At 34.3% G+C, this 20,030-nt stretch overlaps 1 protein-coding gene across 50 annotated transcripts in view; it reads left to right on the forward strand.

Moving 5' to 3' along the window:
• The window catches only part of CLASP2 (cytoplasmic linker associated protein 2), a 218,406-nt gene that overhangs the window by 58,191 nt on the left and 140,185 nt on the right, over nt 1-20,030 (forward strand). For 19 of the 50 annotated variants that reach the window (XM_005545504.4, XM_005545510.4, XM_065539763.1 and 16 more), the window contains 2 exons: nt 5,800-5,946; nt 17,696-17,778. In XM_005545504.4, coding sequence (XP_005545561.3) covers nt 5,800-5,946; nt 17,696-17,778 — 230 coding nt within the window. Of the gene's footprint in view, nt 1-5,221; nt 5,419-5,799; nt 5,947-17,695; nt 17,779-20,030 lie in introns of those variants that run through there. The other 31 variants (XM_065539762.1, XM_065539765.1, XM_065539770.1 and 28 more) reach the window with 3 other exon arrangements.

The following is a 20,030-nucleotide window of genomic DNA, read 5'->3' on the forward strand; positions in this document are numbered from 1 at the left end:
CTCCTCTTCCCCTCCATCTCTTCCATTGTTCTCCATTTCCTCCTCCTGTATTTCGTCTCTTCTCCCTCTCCTGCCTCCTCCATTTCCATCTCTTCCTCCTTCATTTCCATCTCTTCCTTCTCTATTTCTGTTTCTTCCTTTTCTCCATTTTCTTTCCTTCTTTCCCATCTCCATTATATAGAAAACCACTGCAGCCTGCTGCTCACTTTAATAATTTCTATCCTTCAATATATTTTAATATGCTTATCTTGTTCAGTTTCTGCACCCAACCATACCACTCTCTTTTTGAAACTTTGGAGCAAGAACAAAAGTGTCAACATAATCATAATTTGTAGTTTGCTTTTTGTGTTTGATTCTTCTTTTGTTTATTCAGTATTATAGCACCTACTATATGTATCCTAAATAATATCTTCTGATTTGTCTTTCAATTCACTAATGATCCTTTGAGTTGTGTCTAAGCTACTGTTATGCCTGCCCACTGAATTTAAATTTCAGTTACTATATTTTTATTTGTAGAAATTGCATTTGGTTATTTTAAAAATCTATGTCACTTTTAATAATTTTTCAATTCCCAAAGTCAAGTTTGCTTAGTTATTGCATAGTCCATGTCCGATAACTCTAGGATTTTAAGTGGGTCTTTTCTTATTGTCTTTCTTTTTGTGTTGTTCTTGGCTCATGGTTTCTTGATTCCTGTTGTACCTGCTGCCTTTTGGGAAATTATTTGTGGGAATAATTTGAGGCCAGACACTTCCCAGGGAAAGTTTGCATTTTGTTTGGCTGTTGGTTGGACACTTCCCAGGGAAAGTTTGCATTTTGTTTGGCTGTTGGTTGGAAGTACTACCTGTCTGAGCCCACAGAGTTTAAGGTCTTGGGTGTCTGGACCGCCCAAGCAGTTGACCTTAATGAAGCACTCTATTTGATTCACTTCTCTGTTATTCTCTTTCAAGAAGAGCTTGAAAGGAATTGACCGTAGGAAAATTAAGATCTTATTTGTGATTTACTTTAACCTCGAGGGTATAGTTGTTTGGTATACCAGCTTTTTGGGGAAGAGTCCTCTGTTAGACACTGCATCTAATGTGGGTTTTGAATTCTGTTCCCTTTGCCCCACAAGGCCTTCAGAATAGAACTAGCTCCACTGTACTGGTTTTATCCTTGTATTTTTTACTATATTATAAAATATTTATTGCTTTTATTATGTATAAAATATTTACATTATTTAGTGTGTATCATTATTTGCATTTGTAATATTGCTTTAAATAACTTAGTAATGCTTTCACTGGAGACTGAAAGTCTCCATACTGTGAAATGTGTGCCATTCTAGATATTGTTCCACATGTTGAAGATATAACAGGGGCAAAGCTGACAAAAGTTTTTAATCCTATAGCTCATATATTTCAGTAGCAGGACACAGATAAGCAAAATAAGTAAAATATATAGATGATAAGTGCTAGGAAAAAACAACACAGGCAGGGATACATCAGAGTACCAGGGTATTGGGAAGTTTGTGATTTTAGTATCCAGAGAAAACTTCATTGAGAAGGCAACAGATGAATAAAGACATGAAGATGGTAAGTGAACAGTATGGATGTGGATGAAAAAAGCATTCTAGGCAGAAGGAGCAAGTGCAAAGGCTCTGCCATGAATCATTAGAGGGAGGCTAGGCTGGTGGGAGGGATTAGAGAGAAAGAAGTAGGAGATAAGGTTGGAGAGACCTGCGTGACAATTAAGATCTTAGAGTTCTGGTAGACCTTTTTATGTAGTTACAGGAGGATTTGAACAGTGGTGTGATATGACTTTGTTCAACCCAGGATGCCATGTTGAGAATAAACTTTAAGGGACAAGGTAAGCAGCAGGAAGAGTTAGTTGGCTGTGACGATTATTCCTAGACTGTTCTAGGTAATGGGGTTGCAGCATAAACAAGACGAAGTTTCTGCTCCTTAAGAAGCTTCCAATCCACATATAAAAATCAGTGTCTGTTATTTCAGTAAGTGATAGCTGCTAGGAAGAAAATAATCGAGACTTGTTTTGATATTTCATAGTTATTTAGAAAAAAATTTAAGCCCAGAATATTTATGACCCTTTACAAATGTTTAACAAATTTTAAGTTTTAGGGCTAATGATAATGAATTCGTTTTATGGATTCTTTTAGCCAATAGTAAAAAAAATCTATAACCTTATTGGAAGTGGGTAAAATTTTATTTCTTCCTATGTTTATAGATTTATTTATTTTTCTTTTTAGTTCAGTTTTTGTTTTATGTATTTGAAGCTGTGTTACTGGGTACATAAATATTCAGGGTTCTGATTTTTTTTTCCCATGGAATAACCTCTTTCTCATTGTTAAACATCTCTATCTCTAGTAATGCTTTTTCAAGCTGCTTTGTTTGAAATTAGTGTAGCTACACCAGCTTTCTTTTGATTTGTGTTTTCCCTGGTCTATCTTTCCCTAACCTTTTTGTGACCTTGTATGTAAAAATATATCTCATTTAAGCAGTCTGTTTTTAAAAAATCCAGTCTGGGTTTTTCACTTGTACTAGTTCATTTATATTTAAGAGAATTACTGATATACTTGGTTTTATATTTACTATTTTATTTTCTATCATGTCCACTTGTTTTATTTTTCTTTTTGTCTCTCTTCAGTTAATCAGATATTTTAAATTTATTTTCTTTTTCTTCTATGTGTATACTTTTCTTTTCTTTTCTTTTTTTTTGAGATGGAGTCTCGCTCTGTCGCCCAGGCTGGAATGCAGTGGCGCGATCTAGGCTCACTGCAACCTCTGCCTCCCGGGTTCACGCCATTCTCCTGCCTCAGCCTCCCAAGTAGCTGGGACTACAGGTGCCCGTCACCACGCCTGGCTAATTTTTTGCGTTTTTAGTAGAGACGGGGTTTCACCATGTTAGCCAGGATGGTCTCGGTCTCCTGACCTCGCGATCCACCTGCCTCAGCCTCTCAAAGTGCGGGGATTACAGGTGTGAGCCACTGCGCCCAGCCTACTTACTCTTCTTTAGTAGTTAGCCTAGAGCAGAGATTGGCAAACTGTTACTTGCAGATCAAATCCATCTGCCCTCCTGTTTTTGTATATAAAATTTTCTTGAAACACAACCACACCCATTTGTTTACATATTGTGTGTATATAACTGCTTTGGTGCTATAATGTCATAATTGAGTAGTTGCATGGAAAGGCCATATGTGTATGGTTTACAGAGCCTAAAATATTTGCTGTGTGGTCCTTTATAGAAAAAGAATGCCATCCCCTCCCCTAGGGGAGTGATTTTTAAACTCAGTCATGCATCAGAATGACTAGAAGGGCTTGTTGACACACAGATTACTAGGCTACATCTCTAGAGTTTCTGATTCAGTAGGTTGGGTTGGGGACCAAGAATTTGCATTTTTAACAAATTGCCAGGTGATATTTTGCTGCTGGTATAGGGGCCACATTTCGAGGACTGGTGCCGTAGATATTACTATGCATCTTTGACTTACTATAATCTAAAATAAATTATTATGTTTACTACTTCCTCAGTAAGGCTCAAATCTTTAGACTTGAGTTTGTTTGCTTACCTCTCAGTAGTACCATTTTACCATTACCTCATACTGGAACAGCCCGTGTCTGTCAGTAGTAGAATGGATATTAATAAATTGTGGTACTTTCATACAGTAGAAAACTATCAGCAATGAAAATGAATCTTCCAAACATTATCTTCCAACATTGAGTAAAAAGAAGCTAGATACCAGAATATATATTGTATGATTTATTTTATATAATGTTCAAAAATGAACAAAACCAAGTGTTAGAATTCAAGACTAGTTAGCTTTGGTAGGAAATGTAGACTTTTAGGAGTCTTGAGGGCACTTACAGGATGCTGGTAATAATCTATGGATCTGGATACTGGTTATACTGCATGATCATTTTGTGAAAATTAATTAGCTATATACTTATGATTTGTATGCTTTGCTGTATTTTGATAAAAAGTTAAAAAATTAATTTCCCAGTAGTTTGAGAAAAGAGTTAATTTTTTTTTTAATGGTATGGACATATTTACTCTTTTCAATTCTTGTGTGTGTGTGTAGGAACAGAATACTGTTTCCATGGGAACTTCTGGCTACTCTGTGTTTCAGTGCTTAACTTTCTGTAGATTTGTATGTCTACTCTGTCTTTCTTAACTGCATTTTTTTTAACATAACAGTAGCAAAAAAGTTTATTTGGATTTGTATTAGTGTTTTTAACAAAGCAGTCTATGTACTGCATAGGTTTTAAGCTTATTAATTTATCCAAACTGATTCCCTAATAGTGTTATGCTAAAAAAACAATTTTTTAAGAGTAGAAGATAATTTTTTCCTGCAAGTTGTATTACTTAAAAACACTTTCTGAAATAGAGTGTGTGGCTTTAGAGTGTCTATTTGATTCTTTTTTCTTTTAATAAATAAAAGTCTTAAAACTTTCTTGGCATATTTTCATTAAAATATATTTTAATAGTTATATTAAATAGTTATATATTAAAAATAGTTATTTTTCTTTAAAAATATTTAATAGTATCTCATAGGAATTATTTAATTCTAGGTGACTGGGTATTTGTTTAAGTAAAGAAAGTCCATTGAAAGGAAAAGATTCTGGCATATTCATCTGAAGTGTGTGGTAAAGCTGCTTCTCTGCCTCGCCCATGTTGTTTGTCATGGTTGATTTGTGCAGGGTCCTAGAGAAAACCATCTTCTCAGGAGAGTAGAATACACTGTGTGTGTGTGTGTGAGAGAGAGAGAGAGAAAGAGAGGATGCTGGGAGGTGTTTCATTTGCATATAAGTAGATGATACTAGTGTGGTCATTCATATTCCGAAAGGAGCCTTGTAGAATCATTTATGAAAACAAATTGTTTTGTTTGGTTTCTATGGCTTAAATAAAGAGCAGATTTTAAGATTACAGAGTTAATTATGCACAGTAAAGAGCACTGTGGCAGTCTATGCTTTACTGATGCAATAAGCATCCCAGCAGAATGAATATTGCATAAAACCTTATTTTCTATTTATATATATTTTCATGTCAAATAAGAAAAACATAGATTTCTAAACCTTTAGTTTTGAATGCCTTTGAAATTTTGATATAGAATAAAGATTATAGCTAATAAAGAATTTTTTAGATGCATGGAGAATTTTTACCTTTCATCTGGCAGTAGCTGCCATAAGATGATGTCACCTTGTAGCTGATTGGCTGTTGCAGCACCTAGGGCAGGGAAGAGAAAGAAAAATGCCGGCACAAACCTCAGTGGTGGTTCTGTGGTTGTTTCTGTCTTTTTTTGATAGAATCTTTGATTAGTATCGAATTTACTGTATTTGGCCATGTGAACTATTGGGAGCCTCCTAGGGTGAGGGAAATTAAGAGCTTTCAGAGGAATGAGGCGACTGATTTGCAAACGGATCTGTGATTGTAAGTTGCAGCATCTGGGTATAAGGAATAAGGCAGGGCATGCTAGAAGATACACTATGGGAGGAGCTGGCAGAAAATGCAGAGTAGCAAAAACATGAAAAATACTTTTACTACCTTTAGAGTTAATGTTTTGTTTTATGTTTTGACTTAATATGTATAAGTAAGAAGTGTGAAAATAATGCATTTTGATTTTGAATTACAGAGGATTATTTTATATGGTGTTAGCCAATATATAAATGCTTATTCAAAGGACCTTTATTGTATATGATATATCTTACCAAAGTAATGATTTTATATATGGCTTTATTTTATTTTTTAGCTTTAGGGAAAATGGATCAAAGCTTAGTTCTCTTAAATACATTTTTCGAATGCTTTGTGCAGATAAAAGCTTCGATGATGAAGAATCAGTGGATGGAAATAGGCCGTCATCAGCTGCTTCAGCCTTCAAGGTTCCTGCACCTAAAACATCCGGAAATCCTGTCAACAGTGCAAGGAAGCCTGGTTCAGCAGGTGGCCCTAAGGTTGGAGGTAACGTAAATCCATTTCGAATCTGTTATGCATGCTCCATGCCCTTGATATGGCCACACATACTTAGAACTTCAGAGGAATATGTTTATTCATGACTGCAGCACGATTGCAGATCTGGAGTCTGTTGCAACACTCAGAAGAATATGATACCCTTTTGAAATGTATAAAATATTGTATACTGCTATTTCCTCTAAGAACATATGTGAATTAGTCTCTTCTTGAGGGTATTTATTTTTCAGATGCCATTTTGAAAAAGATTTATGGAAGTTTTTTGGGTTTTTTTTTATTTTTTAAGCAGAGAACAGGTTTTTCAGAATTTGGCTACTAATTTTCAAGTACAATAGCTGTTACAGAAATGTTGAATTATGTAATGTTTTTACACCTTCCTCTAGGTAGTAAGTCTTAAATACTGCAGCATTTAAAAAATGGTTGAAGATACTGGGTATTGAATCATTTGTCACAATAGGAGATGGGTGGTGGTCAAGTAAAATTGCCTCAAAAATGGTTCCTGTATTAAGTCATAATAGGAAAATAAGAAAAAGCAGGTTTCATGCAATTTTACAACACATAACATATTCATTGATCATATTAGAACTGGTTTTGGCATATTGTTTATCTTTAAATTTTTTAGTGGATATTCTTTCATGTGTTAATTAGAAAACCATGAGTATATTTCCGGTGTTAGTTTCTGCCAAATCTTTCTGATAAAGTGAATCTGTGAAAATAAGGGTAAGTATTTAATTCTAAAAGGACGGTAATCTCTTTCTCTTTTCCTTCCTTTCCTATTTAAACATAAATTTGTGTCTTAGTTGTGATATTTTGGGAAAACAGATCTTTCCTTGTTTGCAATAACTGGTGAGAAAATCATGGTCTTGAGGATTTTTGTTTTTTCTTTTTGTCTATAGTACTTTTTATTAAAAACCAAAAAGGAAAGAAAAATAAACTATGTATCTTGACCAGGTTCCATAAGGAGTTGTGTTCCCTTGATCTTTCTATACAACCTCCAATTTTTTCCCATCATATGAGATTCTAAATATAGAAAAACTATCATAAGTATTTCATTTAAACTATCTTCTGTGTCATATAATTCGCAATAAATATGCTATGATATATATACATACACATATGTGTGTATACATATATATGCAGATGTAACTAAATAGCTGAAATTAAAATGTCTCACTGATTTCTCTGGATGTTTCAAGTAATCTGTACTTTAGATTTTTAATTATTTTCTTTTTGTCTTGTAATTTTATGGTTATATTCTCATCCAAATGTTAGTTATGATATCCTATTAGAAGATAGTTATTATGTTGCGTTCCTATTTACCGCTAGTAAAAAGTTTATGACATTTTTTGGTTTCTTCCTTTTATAACAAATAGCTCTCTTCAGTCATTACAAGGAAAATATTTTTCTTAATTTTGAATTACAGAATTCTAATCTATGATACTATAATAATTTTATGAAACTGTCTTTTTAGCTCAAAATAGATGAATATTTGAGATTTGTGGTGATAATATTTAACATTTTATGAATTGAATCAGTGGTTTATAATTTTTTTTTTCATGGTTTGGTATCTTTTTAGAAGAAAATTGAAATTTACCTATCATGAACCTCTTAATTCTGATATTAATCATATTGATATAATCAGATACTCTTTTGTAAAAAGGATAAACTTTCTTAAGCTCCCCCACCCCCATTCTTGTAGTTTCTGTTCCTACCAGTTAAATGAAAAGGTTAAGTAGCTTTCATGATTATAGTAATTAATCACTTAAAGATTTTATTAGCCATCTAGGCAGCAGCCTTTCTGCCAAAAATAAGGGAGAAGCCTTCGTTCCTTTCTCATTTTTCTCTTCCTCTTCTTCCTCCTTCTTCTTCGTTTTGGCAATTGCAGGTATATTCTTGTTTTTTTTTGTTTTTTTTTTTTTTTTTTAAATCACAGCTCATTTAGGTTCATTGCCCATTTTTCTATCTAAGAAAAGAGCTACTGGCCAGAGGATATTGATATTACTTCTGAAATAAATGCCATTCTTGGCTGTCAGTCCTTCTTTGAAAATTTAACTTTAGTTTTTCTGGTCTTGGCAGAGAGACTTGTTGATTTTTAAATTGGTTGTAGAAAGTTTTCTTACAGTTGTAGGATTTTTGAGTTGGAAAAGACCTTGGGAGTCACATAGTTTTTTAATAAAATTCCTGATAGATGATTATTCAACTTGACTAAAGTACCATCTGCTCTGAATTAAAATTTAGAACAAAAATTACCTGCCGTGCCACTACACATAGACATAATCAACTGCTGAATTATGATTTTTCTTCCAGTTACTTTTCCAATTATTTTTACGTATACAAATATTTTCTTGGGAGAAGAACAAAATTGGCACTATTCATTATATAGTTTTTTCTAACTTATATTTTACCCTAAGCATTTTCTCATTGTTAAATTATTAATTGAAAATTATTCATGGCTAAACAATACCTAGGTTGCCGTAAGCCTTTTCTCCTTCTATAAACCGTGTCAGCATTCTTTTACATATATCTTTCAGCACATCTGCAATGATTTCTTTGGAATAAATTTCTAAAGTTCACTGGATCGAAAGAGCAGGGATTTTTAGCATTCTTTCAGTTTGGCAAAGTATTTTCCAGAAACAAGCCCATTTCAATTCTGAATAAACAAATTATTTTTTATGTTGCATTAAAATCTACCTCCTTGTAGCATATGCGGGGGAAATGAATTATTTGTCAACATGCTTTCAAATACTTGAAGATTGTTCTGTTTCTCTTCATGACTATTCTGTTTTCTGGACTATACATTCTCTTTCCCGTGATTTTACATTCAATGGTGGTGATTCAGTCTAAATGTATTATTTGCTATTCCAAGGTATATAATAAATAGATAAATGTAATTAGCTTCTAATTAAAGGAATATAGTAGGTGGAAATGTATAATAGTGACATAAGCTTGACACAGCCCAGTGGGTTTGACAAATCTCATTTTCAAGTAAGATTACCAACATAAAAAAAAATACAGTGAGCTTCTTTGGAATCGTGACTTAATCTGCTTTTGTAGTTTTGGAATGTATTTTACTTCTTCCAGAGATATCTATCAAGATTAGGGCTGTATGCTATTTTTAGCAAAGTATCCTATCCAGTTAATTAAAGCTCATAAGTCTTGTGTTTAATCTTTAGTGTACGTTAATTTGCTTTGTTCTTTGGCCTTCGTTTGCCAACCTTTTCTTCTCATACTGTATTAATAATTGTGTAGCCTTTAAGCCAAGGAAACTTGAAAAAAAGGCTATGGCTAGGTTCATACCAATATAAATATCATTGCTATAAAAATCCATATATGTAAGTGTTGAAAGTGTTACCTTTGTGCATTACTAATTAGAATAAGGATAAAGTAAATTCTCAAATAGTCTGTTTTCTGAATAACACTTCTAACTTCATAACAGGAATTTAGATAAACACATTTTTCTTCTTTTGGCTCAGTGGTTACTAGAATTGTTGAAAGTACCTGATTATTTAAAATATTTATGTCTTTACAGTATTTTAGGTAACAATTTTTAATACAATTCTTTAATGTTCTTATATATATACTTTCATTTAAATTTCAAAATGAAAGATTCTGAGATTTAAATGAAAGAATACATGTATATAAGAAAATCTCTGAGCAAACTGATTTTACTGATGAGCAAACTGCAATTTGGAGAAGTAACTTGCCCAGGGTCATTTATCTAGTAAGAGGACAAAGCACAAAAATCACTTTATTATACTGCCATCGTACTAATTTCTATTGGTAAATAAGGTTTCTTTTAGATTCTATAGCACTGAGATTGTAATCTACAGAAATGATCACTACTTTTCGGCATCCATAAATCAGTCGTTTTAAAGCTCAACTAGTATGATTCCCAGCAAAATAGAGCATTTGGAATAAGCAGACCTTTAATTTTTACATTGTAAATAGAAATGCTTCTCAGTATTTTCTTGTTGAAATTGCCTTCTTCAAGTTTATTTTCTGGGTTACAATATCCCTATTCCTGTATCAATCATTTTGGCTGCTACTCTTCTTTAAAAATAAGGGTTGAATTAGATGATGATATAATTATCATTTTAGAAATAACTAGTACCAGATTTTGAGGTTAGTGATTTGTTATTGAAGCTTGTATGTAATCATTGAGACACATCATTGACCAAATCTTCAATTCTTAAAGTTCTCTTGTACTCACTCACTCACTCTAGTGGACAGTGTATTTTCTCTAAATTGTTTCTATCTAATGTAAAAGACTACTTTGAAATCATTTTAACTTTCAGTTCTTATAATTAGGTGATTACTGCAATTTTACATATAGTAGTACTTACTAATAATCTTTAGGATATTTTCTATTTGTTTTACTTTATGTCTAACCTGAAATTTTAAGAATGTCCAAATACTATTTTCTACAAATGATGCTAGTTATTCCCATTTTTCCCTTCATGCAGACAACAAAATTGTTTTCTTTTGAACAATAAAGATCACATGAATCAGTATATGTAATAAAACAAATCTTAAGAATTTTTTTAATTCTGGAATCCCAAATTTTGACTAGTAGACCTTAATTATTTTGTTTTTGAGCTTTCTGTGAAACCAAATAACACTTCTGTGTTTTGGTTTTGTTTTCTTCCTCTCTTCTTCCCTTACTGAAGAAGATACTAAAACTCAGAAGATTTTCACCCTAAAGGGGTGTTAAAGATGATCTGACCCAGATTCAGGAAGAGAGATTGAGCCTCAGAGCATTGAATGATGTGCCCAAGATCAGACGGTTATTAGTAACCATCTAATGAGACAAGATGAGACGAGAACCCAGTGCTTGACCCACTGTCAGGGGCTTCCTCTTGTATCATTTCTGGGTAATCTCCTAAGTAATACTGCATATGGTACATATTTATTATTTTTAATCCCGTGTAGCAGATCACTATTACCGAAATCTGGAATTTAGGGATTGGCCAGTCACCAGTCTGTCTGAAATTACTGTGAAACCCAGATCCTTGCCTATCCATCCCTGATGCTTTCTGTCTTAACTTTGATTATACAGTACGTATGCTTTGAGTAAATAACATATAAGTTATTTTAACTATAAAACAGTAAGTTGCGTTATTTCTTACTATGTATAAGAATATGTGTTTTACTGTAATATTATTTGACACCAGTTTTGTTTTACCTCCTGTGCAAAAATTAAAGTGACAAAGACATTTTATTGTGCAAGATTTATTTTTTGAGGAATTCAAAATGTTTAAGAGAAATTGAATAGGCCAACTGAAGACCTAGCCTTTCTGTGGATAAGTTACTGTTTCTATTTACATTTGTATATAGAGCTTGCTATGTGCAAGGCTCCATGTTAATCAACAAAGAGGACCATATCGGGGCTGGACATGGTGGCTCACGCCTGTAATAACAGCACTTGGGGAGGTGGAGGTGGGCAGATCACTTGAGCCCAGGAGTTTGAAACCAGCCTGGGCACCATGGCGAAACCCTGTCTGTACACAAAATACAAAAATTATCTGGGCGTCATGGCCCATAACTGTAGTCCCAGCTACTAAGGAGGCTGAGATGGGAGGATCACTTGAACCCAGGAGGTTGAGATTGTAGTGCACTGTAATCACACCACTGTGCTCCAACCTGTGGGACAGCGAGACCTTGTCTTAAAAAAAAAAAAAAAAAAAAAAAAAAAGGACCATATTGGAATGTTTAATTCATGGTTTTAAACTTACTACAAAAAGATACAGTACCTGCCCATTATTCTGCCAACTAGTGTTAATTATTGTTAGCATTTTGGTCCTCCCATACTTTATTTGCCTGTACTTTTTGACTGAAATTTGGGTGTTAGAAAATTGTGAAGTCTCTTATGGGAATACAAATTGAAGGTTTACCTCAGAAAAGAGTGAAATGTTACTATTATAGGTCTCACATATGAAGAATTTTCCATTAGTTAGAATCATTATAGTTGATCCATATGAAGTAGAAATTATAATAACTGCGTGCTCAGCTTACATTTATCACTTACATTCTAATATAGTTGATTTGGTAAGAAGCATTGTTTCTATAAAGGACATGTGAATATAAACTGTTTTTTTCATTAACTGATCATTTCTCTCTTTAAAAACCAGTTTATGTGTTTCTTACTAATAAAAAGAATTGAAAGACATAATTTGATTTTTAAAAAGAAAGTCATCCTCATTGTTAAATCAAACAATGGAGAGTTTTAAAAAACTTTAATAACATCTTGCTTCTCTAATCCCATCACCCTGAGGTGTAACTAATGTTAAGTTTGATATGTATTCTTCAACATCCATGTTCATTTATGTAGGCACTCATATTAGGTTTTATTTTTCCCGTGTTAAACATACTAATAAAAACTTCACAAGTTGCTTTTTTTCACAGAACATCCTTCAGCATCAAGAATGACAGCTATTGCATCCTTTTAATTAGTGATACAGTATTCCACATTATTGATGCACCATGATTTAATAAACTCTTTCCTTGTCGATGTCATGCAGGTTGTTTGCATCCTTAAGTCATTGCAGAAAATTCAGATCTTCATGTACTTACATGTTTTGAAATTCTGCTGTTTCTATTTTATAAAATAAATTCCTCTAAATGGAATTGTTTAATCAAAGGCTTTATGTGTTTTTAATTTTAATAAAGACAATATTTTACCTTCTGCAGCATTGAATATACCGGCCTCATTAATTATTGCCATTGTGATGGGTAAAACATGATGATTCTTTAATTTGCATTTTTTTCCTCTACCTATCTGTCTGGCCAACAGCTTGCAAATATTTACTGAAGGCTTTTAGTGTGCTGCTAGTTTTGAAGTCTGTGGGAAATGTGAATGAACAAAAGACCTTGGCCTCTTGGAGTTTATATTCTAGTGAAGTTCAGATTTTTTTTTTTTTTTGAGATGGAGTCTTGCTGTCTTGCTAAGGCTGGAGTGCAGAGGTGTGATCTCGGCTCACTGCGACCTCCGCACCCCAGGTCAAGCAATTCTCCTGCCTCGGCCTTTCAAGTAGCTGGGACAACAGGTGCCCACCACCATGCCCATTGTATTTTTAATAAAGACGAGGTTTCAGCATGTTGCCTGGCTAGTCTTGAATTCTTGACCTCCAGTGATCTGCCTGCCTTGGCCTCCCAAAGTGCTGGGATTACAGATGCAAGCCACCACACCTGAGAATTCTATAATGTTATCTGTAAAACAGTTCCCTCATCAGTTTTTATCTCTGTGACATTGACTTTTTGGAGTCTAGGCCAGTTGTTTTTTAAGATTGTCCTGTGTTCTGTATTTGTCTCATTTCTTTGTGATGTTATTTATTTCTCTAGCTCTTTTTTTTTCTGTAAATTTACTAACCTATATATTCACTTCCTTTTAGTCAGCTCATCTACATATTTAAGTTTTCTCAGTTGTCCTAAGAATATTTTTTATAGCTTTTAAAATTCAAACCAGAATATACTTATTCTCTCTTGGATAGTTGGTAATTTACTGTTTATTTCTCAGATGATTTTGTCTTTAAACAAAATTTTTGGCCAGGCATAGTGGCTCACGCCTGTAATCCCAACACTTTGGGAGGCCGAAGTGGGCGGATCACTTGAGGTCAGTAGTTCAATACCAGCCTGGCCAATATGGTGAAACCTTGTCTCCACTAAGAATACAAAAATTAGCCGGGTGTGGTGGCATGTGCCTATAGTAGTTCCAGCTACTCTGGAGGTTGAGGCAAAAGAATCGCTTGAACCCAGGAGGCGGAGGTTGTAGTGAGCTGAGATCACGCTACTACACTCCAGCCTGGACAGCAGAGCCAAACTCCGTCTCAATAAATAAAACAAATAAACAAACAAAAATTTTTTCCTGACTTTAGCCAGCTGTCTTTTCATATCTTTTATATATATTCAGAATTTTTTATATTCTCATTCATCTTTCTTTTATACCTGTAATTGCTGTTTAGTTATATTGAATTTATGTTGGAGAATTATGTTATAGTTTTTTCCTTCTTGGTAGGTGTTTTTTTAATTTTAGGGAGTTACTTTTATCAACAGAAAATATTTCTGTTCTTTTGTTTTCTTATTGAAGAACAGTATAGATGTCAGATTATTTATTTTGTTTATGATGATATATTGGATTTTCATAGACCTCAAGAAACAAGTGGATTCCTTGAGGCCAGGAAAAAAAGGTTTGCTTAGTTTTTAAGTTTAAGAGTGCCCTCTTCTGTTGGTATAGTGAAATGCACCTTCTTTACTACATGATTTGTTGGGGGCTTTCTACTTCTGATTCTGTGATTACCGTCTTATTTGAATAGAGCCCTTATCTTTTGTTTCTTCCTTTTCTTTATACACCAAGATTCAAAAGGATACCTCCCGCTTCTAATTGCTATTTACCTCTTGTCCTAGAGAGAACCTTAGTTGGTATCTACGTTATACAACTACCAGGATTCTTTTCTACATAGTTTCCTCTGATTTTTTTCAATAAGGGCTCTGTAACATTGCTTGTCTTGGATGTTTATATTTTCCTCATTTACTTGAAATGAAATTTGAAGTGTTATTTGTCTCATTTGTATTAAAAGCAAGGGATATGGGTAATTTTATTTGCTCTCTGTGGGTTTTGGAATATTTGTTTGTATATTTGATTTGAGTTTGGATGCCTACCATTTTCCTAAGGGAAGTAGAATGTCTACTGTAAGTTTTAATACTGGACAAGGAAAAACTTAAAAAAAAAAACGAATAATCCGTTGTCTCTGCATTTTGTTGAATTTTGGGACATTATTATTGAATAGTTTCTACCTTCCCCTTTGATCTGAGTCACTTCTTTTTCATATATCAAAATTTCTTACATTTGTAGGTCTGTTTTAGAACTTTCCATTTTATTTATTTGGTTCGTTCATCTATCCCTGCACTAAAACTTTGTAAGTCTTGATGTCTGGCAGCGCAAGTAGCCCCTCTTTTCTTCTGCGGGAGTGTTTGGCCCATTGCTCTTCCAAACAGATTTTAGAATCAGCTTGACAAGTTCCACAAGAAACCTTTTTGGAAGCTTGATTATTATTGCAATACCTAGGGAAGACTGGACACTTCATGATACCATTCGTTCTTGTTCATGAGCTTGGAATATCTCTCCATTTATTTCATTTGTAATTTTTTTTTCTTTTTTGAGACAGAGTCTCGCTCTGTCACCCAGACTGGAGTGCAGTGGCGCGATCTCAGCTCACATTCACTGCAACCTCTGCCTCCCAGGTTCAAGCGATTCTCGTGCCTGAGATTACAGGCACACACCACCACTCCTGGCTGTTTTTTCTTTATTTTTTATTTTTTATTTTTAGTAGAGACATGGTTTCTTCATATTGCCAAGGCTGGTCCCAAACTCCTGAGCTCAGGCAATCCGCCTGGCTCAGCCTCCCAAAGTCCTGGGATTACAGGTGTGAGCCACGGCACCCGGCTCTCCATTTATTTCGGTACTTTAATATTACATTAAAAATTATTATTTTCCCAAATTTTTTCACTCTTTAAAATTTCTAACTTCGTTGCTAGTACTTAGCAATGAAATTGATTTTTGTATATTGATTTTATTTCCAGCTACCTTAGAAAGTTGAATTTTGAATGATTTTACTATATATGTGTGTGTATATGTATAGACAACTAAAATTATGTGTATTTATTGTGTACCACATGTTTTGAAATACATATCCGTTGTAGAATGGCTAAATTGAAGTTAATTTATACATTATCTCACTTCAGTTTTTGAAGCCTAAAATATTACTGTGTGGCCCTTTATAGATAAAGTTTGCCACTCCCTGATACCATCATACCATTTTAAATAGTAATGACGGTTTTGTTATATTCATTTTCAGCGCATCTAATTTTTTCCACTTGTAGTCCAAAAAATTACTTTTGCTAGGTGCACAATTTAGATAATATTTTGCCAATATTTTCTTCTTTCAAAACTTGCAAGATATTATTAGTATATTCTCCCTGGCTTCCACTATTGCACTTGAGAAATCTGTTGTTCAAATTGTTGTTCCTTTCTAGGTGATCTCTTCTTTCTCTGATTACTGTCTCTGTCTTTGGAGTTGTGCAGTTACACCGCCAAATTCTAGGTTTGGATTTCTTTTTATTTATCCTGCTTGGGTTATGTTGCACATCCTGAATTTATAAAGATTCTTGTTTCATTAATCTGGAAATTTCACAGCTGTTATCTCGTTAAATATCTTTCAGACGCCCCAATAGACGTATGTTAATTAGATATTCTCATGCTGTCCTTTGTATCTCTTTATGTCTTTCCATTTCCTTTTTCTCTTTGCCACATTTTGGGTAATGTATTCAGGTGTATCTTCCAGCTCTCTAATTTGTTCTTAAATATGTTTAATTTTTAAAAAAATTTCAACTGTTGTATTACTCAGTTCAAGTTGTTTCATCCTCCTACCCCCAAGTTCATCTGTTTATTCCTAATGGCCTCTTGTTGATTGTCATCTTTGAGTCCATCCTTGATTTCTTTAAACATATACACATCTGTTCTGTAATCTGTACTGGACAATTCTAATATCGACAGTTCTCAAATCTATTATCTGTTGCCTCTGACTCTTGCCTTCTTGTGTATTTGATCTTTGATTGTGAACTCATTGCTTGAACTTAGTTGGTGGGAGTCCTTTGGACCTACCAGAAACAACTTTCTTCCAGAGAAGATTTATTCCTGCTTGACACTGGGGAATCATCAGTCAGAACTGCCTTAGCCTCTCTTGTCTCAACTCAAGAATTGTAGGGTACTCTGCCCCACTTATTGGTTGGGGACTTTGTTTTTGGATAGGATGAGCTGCAAAGTCACATTGTAAAAGGAGCCTGCATTCAGGAATGAGAACTCAGGGACTCCACAGATCTGGGACTCAGACCTCTAAGGAGAGGGTGGAAGCTAGTTGGTGCTATGTGATGGCACAGTGAGCTGATTCAGTGAGTGTTAGAAAAACTGCAAACTGGAGTCAGGTGCTGCTCCTGGAATGAGTGGTCTACCAGAGTTGTTAGGATTCTACTGCAAAGAATGGAAAGCAGTCAGGAAGAAACAGGTCCCTTCCTTTAACTTCCAGTCTCTCTCCAACACCCCCGTTGCCAGAGTTTAAGAGGAGAGGTAACCATTAAAATCAACAGAAAAATTGGTTTAATGAATACTAGGTTCAGCATCTCAAAGCAGAGTATATATAAGAGAGTAGGTTTAGAGCTGAAAGAATAGCTTAATTATTGGCTCTTCAATAACTACTGCCTACTCAGTTTACTTTTTTATTGTCAATGTGCAATAACGGAAGATTTGTTTGTGTAATTAAGTTTAATTTCAACTCTCACTTCTTTCATGAATGCTTTCCTGACCATGGTAGCATACACAGATTTTCTGCACCACTCTATCAATTACTGACATTTAGTGTCATTTTAAGTTGCTGTTCAACTTTTAAAACGTTTATCCTTATGTTTATGTGTGTTTGCAAGTGCATTGAATAGGGAGGTGGGTTTCAGGGCTGTGTTCTTACAGTTCGAATATTACAACCAGCCTAGGCTAGCACCTTATACTTAATCGGCATTACAAAGTACCTTGACCTTTCTGAAAGTTGGAGATTTTTTAAATGCTTTCTTATAAAATGGAATATCCCTCAAAATTATACTTTTGTTGATATCAAAAGAGTTTTATTTTTCATGTTGTCATTAATGTTAAGATGCTTAAAAATGAATCTTAGGAAATTAATTTCCTTTTAATTAGCAGGTGCTTCTAAGGAAGGAGGTGCTGGAGCAGTTGATGAAGATGATTTTATAAAAGCTTTTACAGACGTCCCTTCTGTTCAGGTGAGGCCACCAGTGGCACTCCCCATGAATATCACCTATGTGCCTGTCGTATAATTATTTGTCTCTGTCCCTTTTTAAGAATTTTTTTTTTGTTAAATAGCTATATAAATAAAATATTTGGCTTATTACCACCAAGCCATTATTTATTGGTACAATTAGATTTTCAAGTGATTTTTCAGTGAGGCTGAAATAGAATTGAATCATATTGTTGAATCACATTATACTGCAGTGTTCAGATTCTTAAATTAATGAGTTTTGAGCTCACAGAGTATAGATTAGTTGATGATAGAAATTTGGAAGTCATTCATACAGATGTTATTGAAGTAAAGTGGACACATGCATAAATAAGAGTGTTATTTCCATGACTTAAAACTACACATAAATGTTATATTGTATGTAACATTCTACAACCTGACTTTTTACAGTGGTGTTATTTATATTTTTTCCCAATGTAAAATTTGTGATTCTAGTTCATTCATTTGGATTGATAGGTGGTATTCTATTGTATGAACAGACCACGGTGCGTTTATAGGTTGTTTCTGGTTTTTGGCTATTCCATATCATGCTGCAATGAATTTTTTTTTTTTTTTTTTTTTTTTTGAGATGAAGTCTTGCTCTGTTGCCCAGACTGGAGTGCAGTGGCACAATCTTGGCTCACTGCGACCTCCCACCTCCTGGGTTAAAGCGATTCTCCTGCCTCAGCCTCCTGAGTAGCTGAAATTACAGGCGCCCCGCCACCACGTCCAGCTAATATTTTGTATTTTTAGTAGAGACAGGGTTTCACTATGTTGGTCAGGCTGGTCTCCAACTCCTCACCTTGGCCTCCCAAAGTGCTGGGCTTACAGGCGTGAGCCACCACACCAGCCTGCAATGAATATTTTTGTACATATGTCCTTGATTATTTGTAGGTAGGAGTTTCTTTAGGGTATAAACACAGGAGTAGAATTGCATGGTTATAATCTTTAAGTTTACTTAGATGTTACCCTGTAGGGTTGTTGTACCAGTTCAGACTCCTGTGAGAAAGGTATGATAGTTCTAATTTCATCACATCCTTGCCAATACTTGTTGTTGTAACTCGGAATATTTTTACCAGTATGATGGGTGTGAATACTCTTTAGCATGTCTATTTGAAAATATTCTCACATCGCTTTACTTGCGAACTACCTTCTATTGCCTGTATTACGTTTTTAGCTCTCTGAAAGGAAAATTGTCCTTAAGGTATTTAAGATCTTAAAAAGTTAGAAGAAAGCTTCAAAAAGTTTTCTGGTTTGACTGTATTTTATCCCTTTATTGAGACATATGTTTTTTCTTATTTTAAGATATTTTTTAAATAATAGGGAAAACATATCACTTCCTCCTTTTGTGTTTTACAGCCTTTCATATAAGGGGAAGATTAGTGTTGTAGGAACAATCAGTAAAACTTAGTTGAACTTGAATATTTTTATTGTTCAGTATGTTCTTGTCAGACTGGTAACATCATGGTATGGGCAGCCAAGGGCTACTCAACTATATGGAGGGGAAAACGCTATTTTACAATTACTCATTGCTTTCTTCCAGCTGGGCCTCTCTGCCACCCTCACCACCCTGTAAATGTTCCACACCTTCCATTGTTCCCTTGGAAACATCTTTTTCATAAGTAGCAACTCCCCTAAGCTTTAACCCCATTTTTAAAGGGTCCATTCAATGTTCTTTCCTTGATTAGAATCTGATTTTTTTTTTACCCTCTTTAAAGATAAAGCTGTTTATTATTCTTGGCTCTCATACTCTTAGTAATTGATAATAAGTTTATTGTGCTTTCACTCCTCATTATTACTTTGTGACCATTATTCCTATACCCATTTATATGAGGTTCATACTCCCTGGCCAGCCTTCTTATTATTGGTATGTACTGATCTTGACAACATTCCAGTGCTGCCTACGTTTGAATCCCAGCTCTACCACACTAGCTGTGTAACCTTAGGTACATTACTTAACCCTCTGTACTTCAGTTTCCTCATCTTAAAATGGGAATTATTAGTACTTACGCCAAGGGTTATTGTGAGGCTAGCTATGACAGTACAGATGAAGTGTAAGAAGTGTATGTTAGCTATTATTATTTTCCTAAATTTTCACACATTCTTGATGAATTCAATTTCTAGACCTCCTCCTCACTTTCACCATAGCTACCCAGTTCATAGTCACACGTTGGATTTTGATATCATCTCTGTGTTACTGTTATGTTTCCAAAGTTGTTAATTGAAGTATCTCATTAC

The sequence above is a fragment of the Macaca fascicularis genome, chromosome 2 (assembly GCF_037993035.2).
Source record: "Macaca fascicularis isolate 582-1 chromosome 2, T2T-MFA8v1.1".
Classification (NCBI taxonomy): Eukaryota; Metazoa; Chordata; class Mammalia; order Primates; family Cercopithecidae; genus Macaca; species Macaca fascicularis.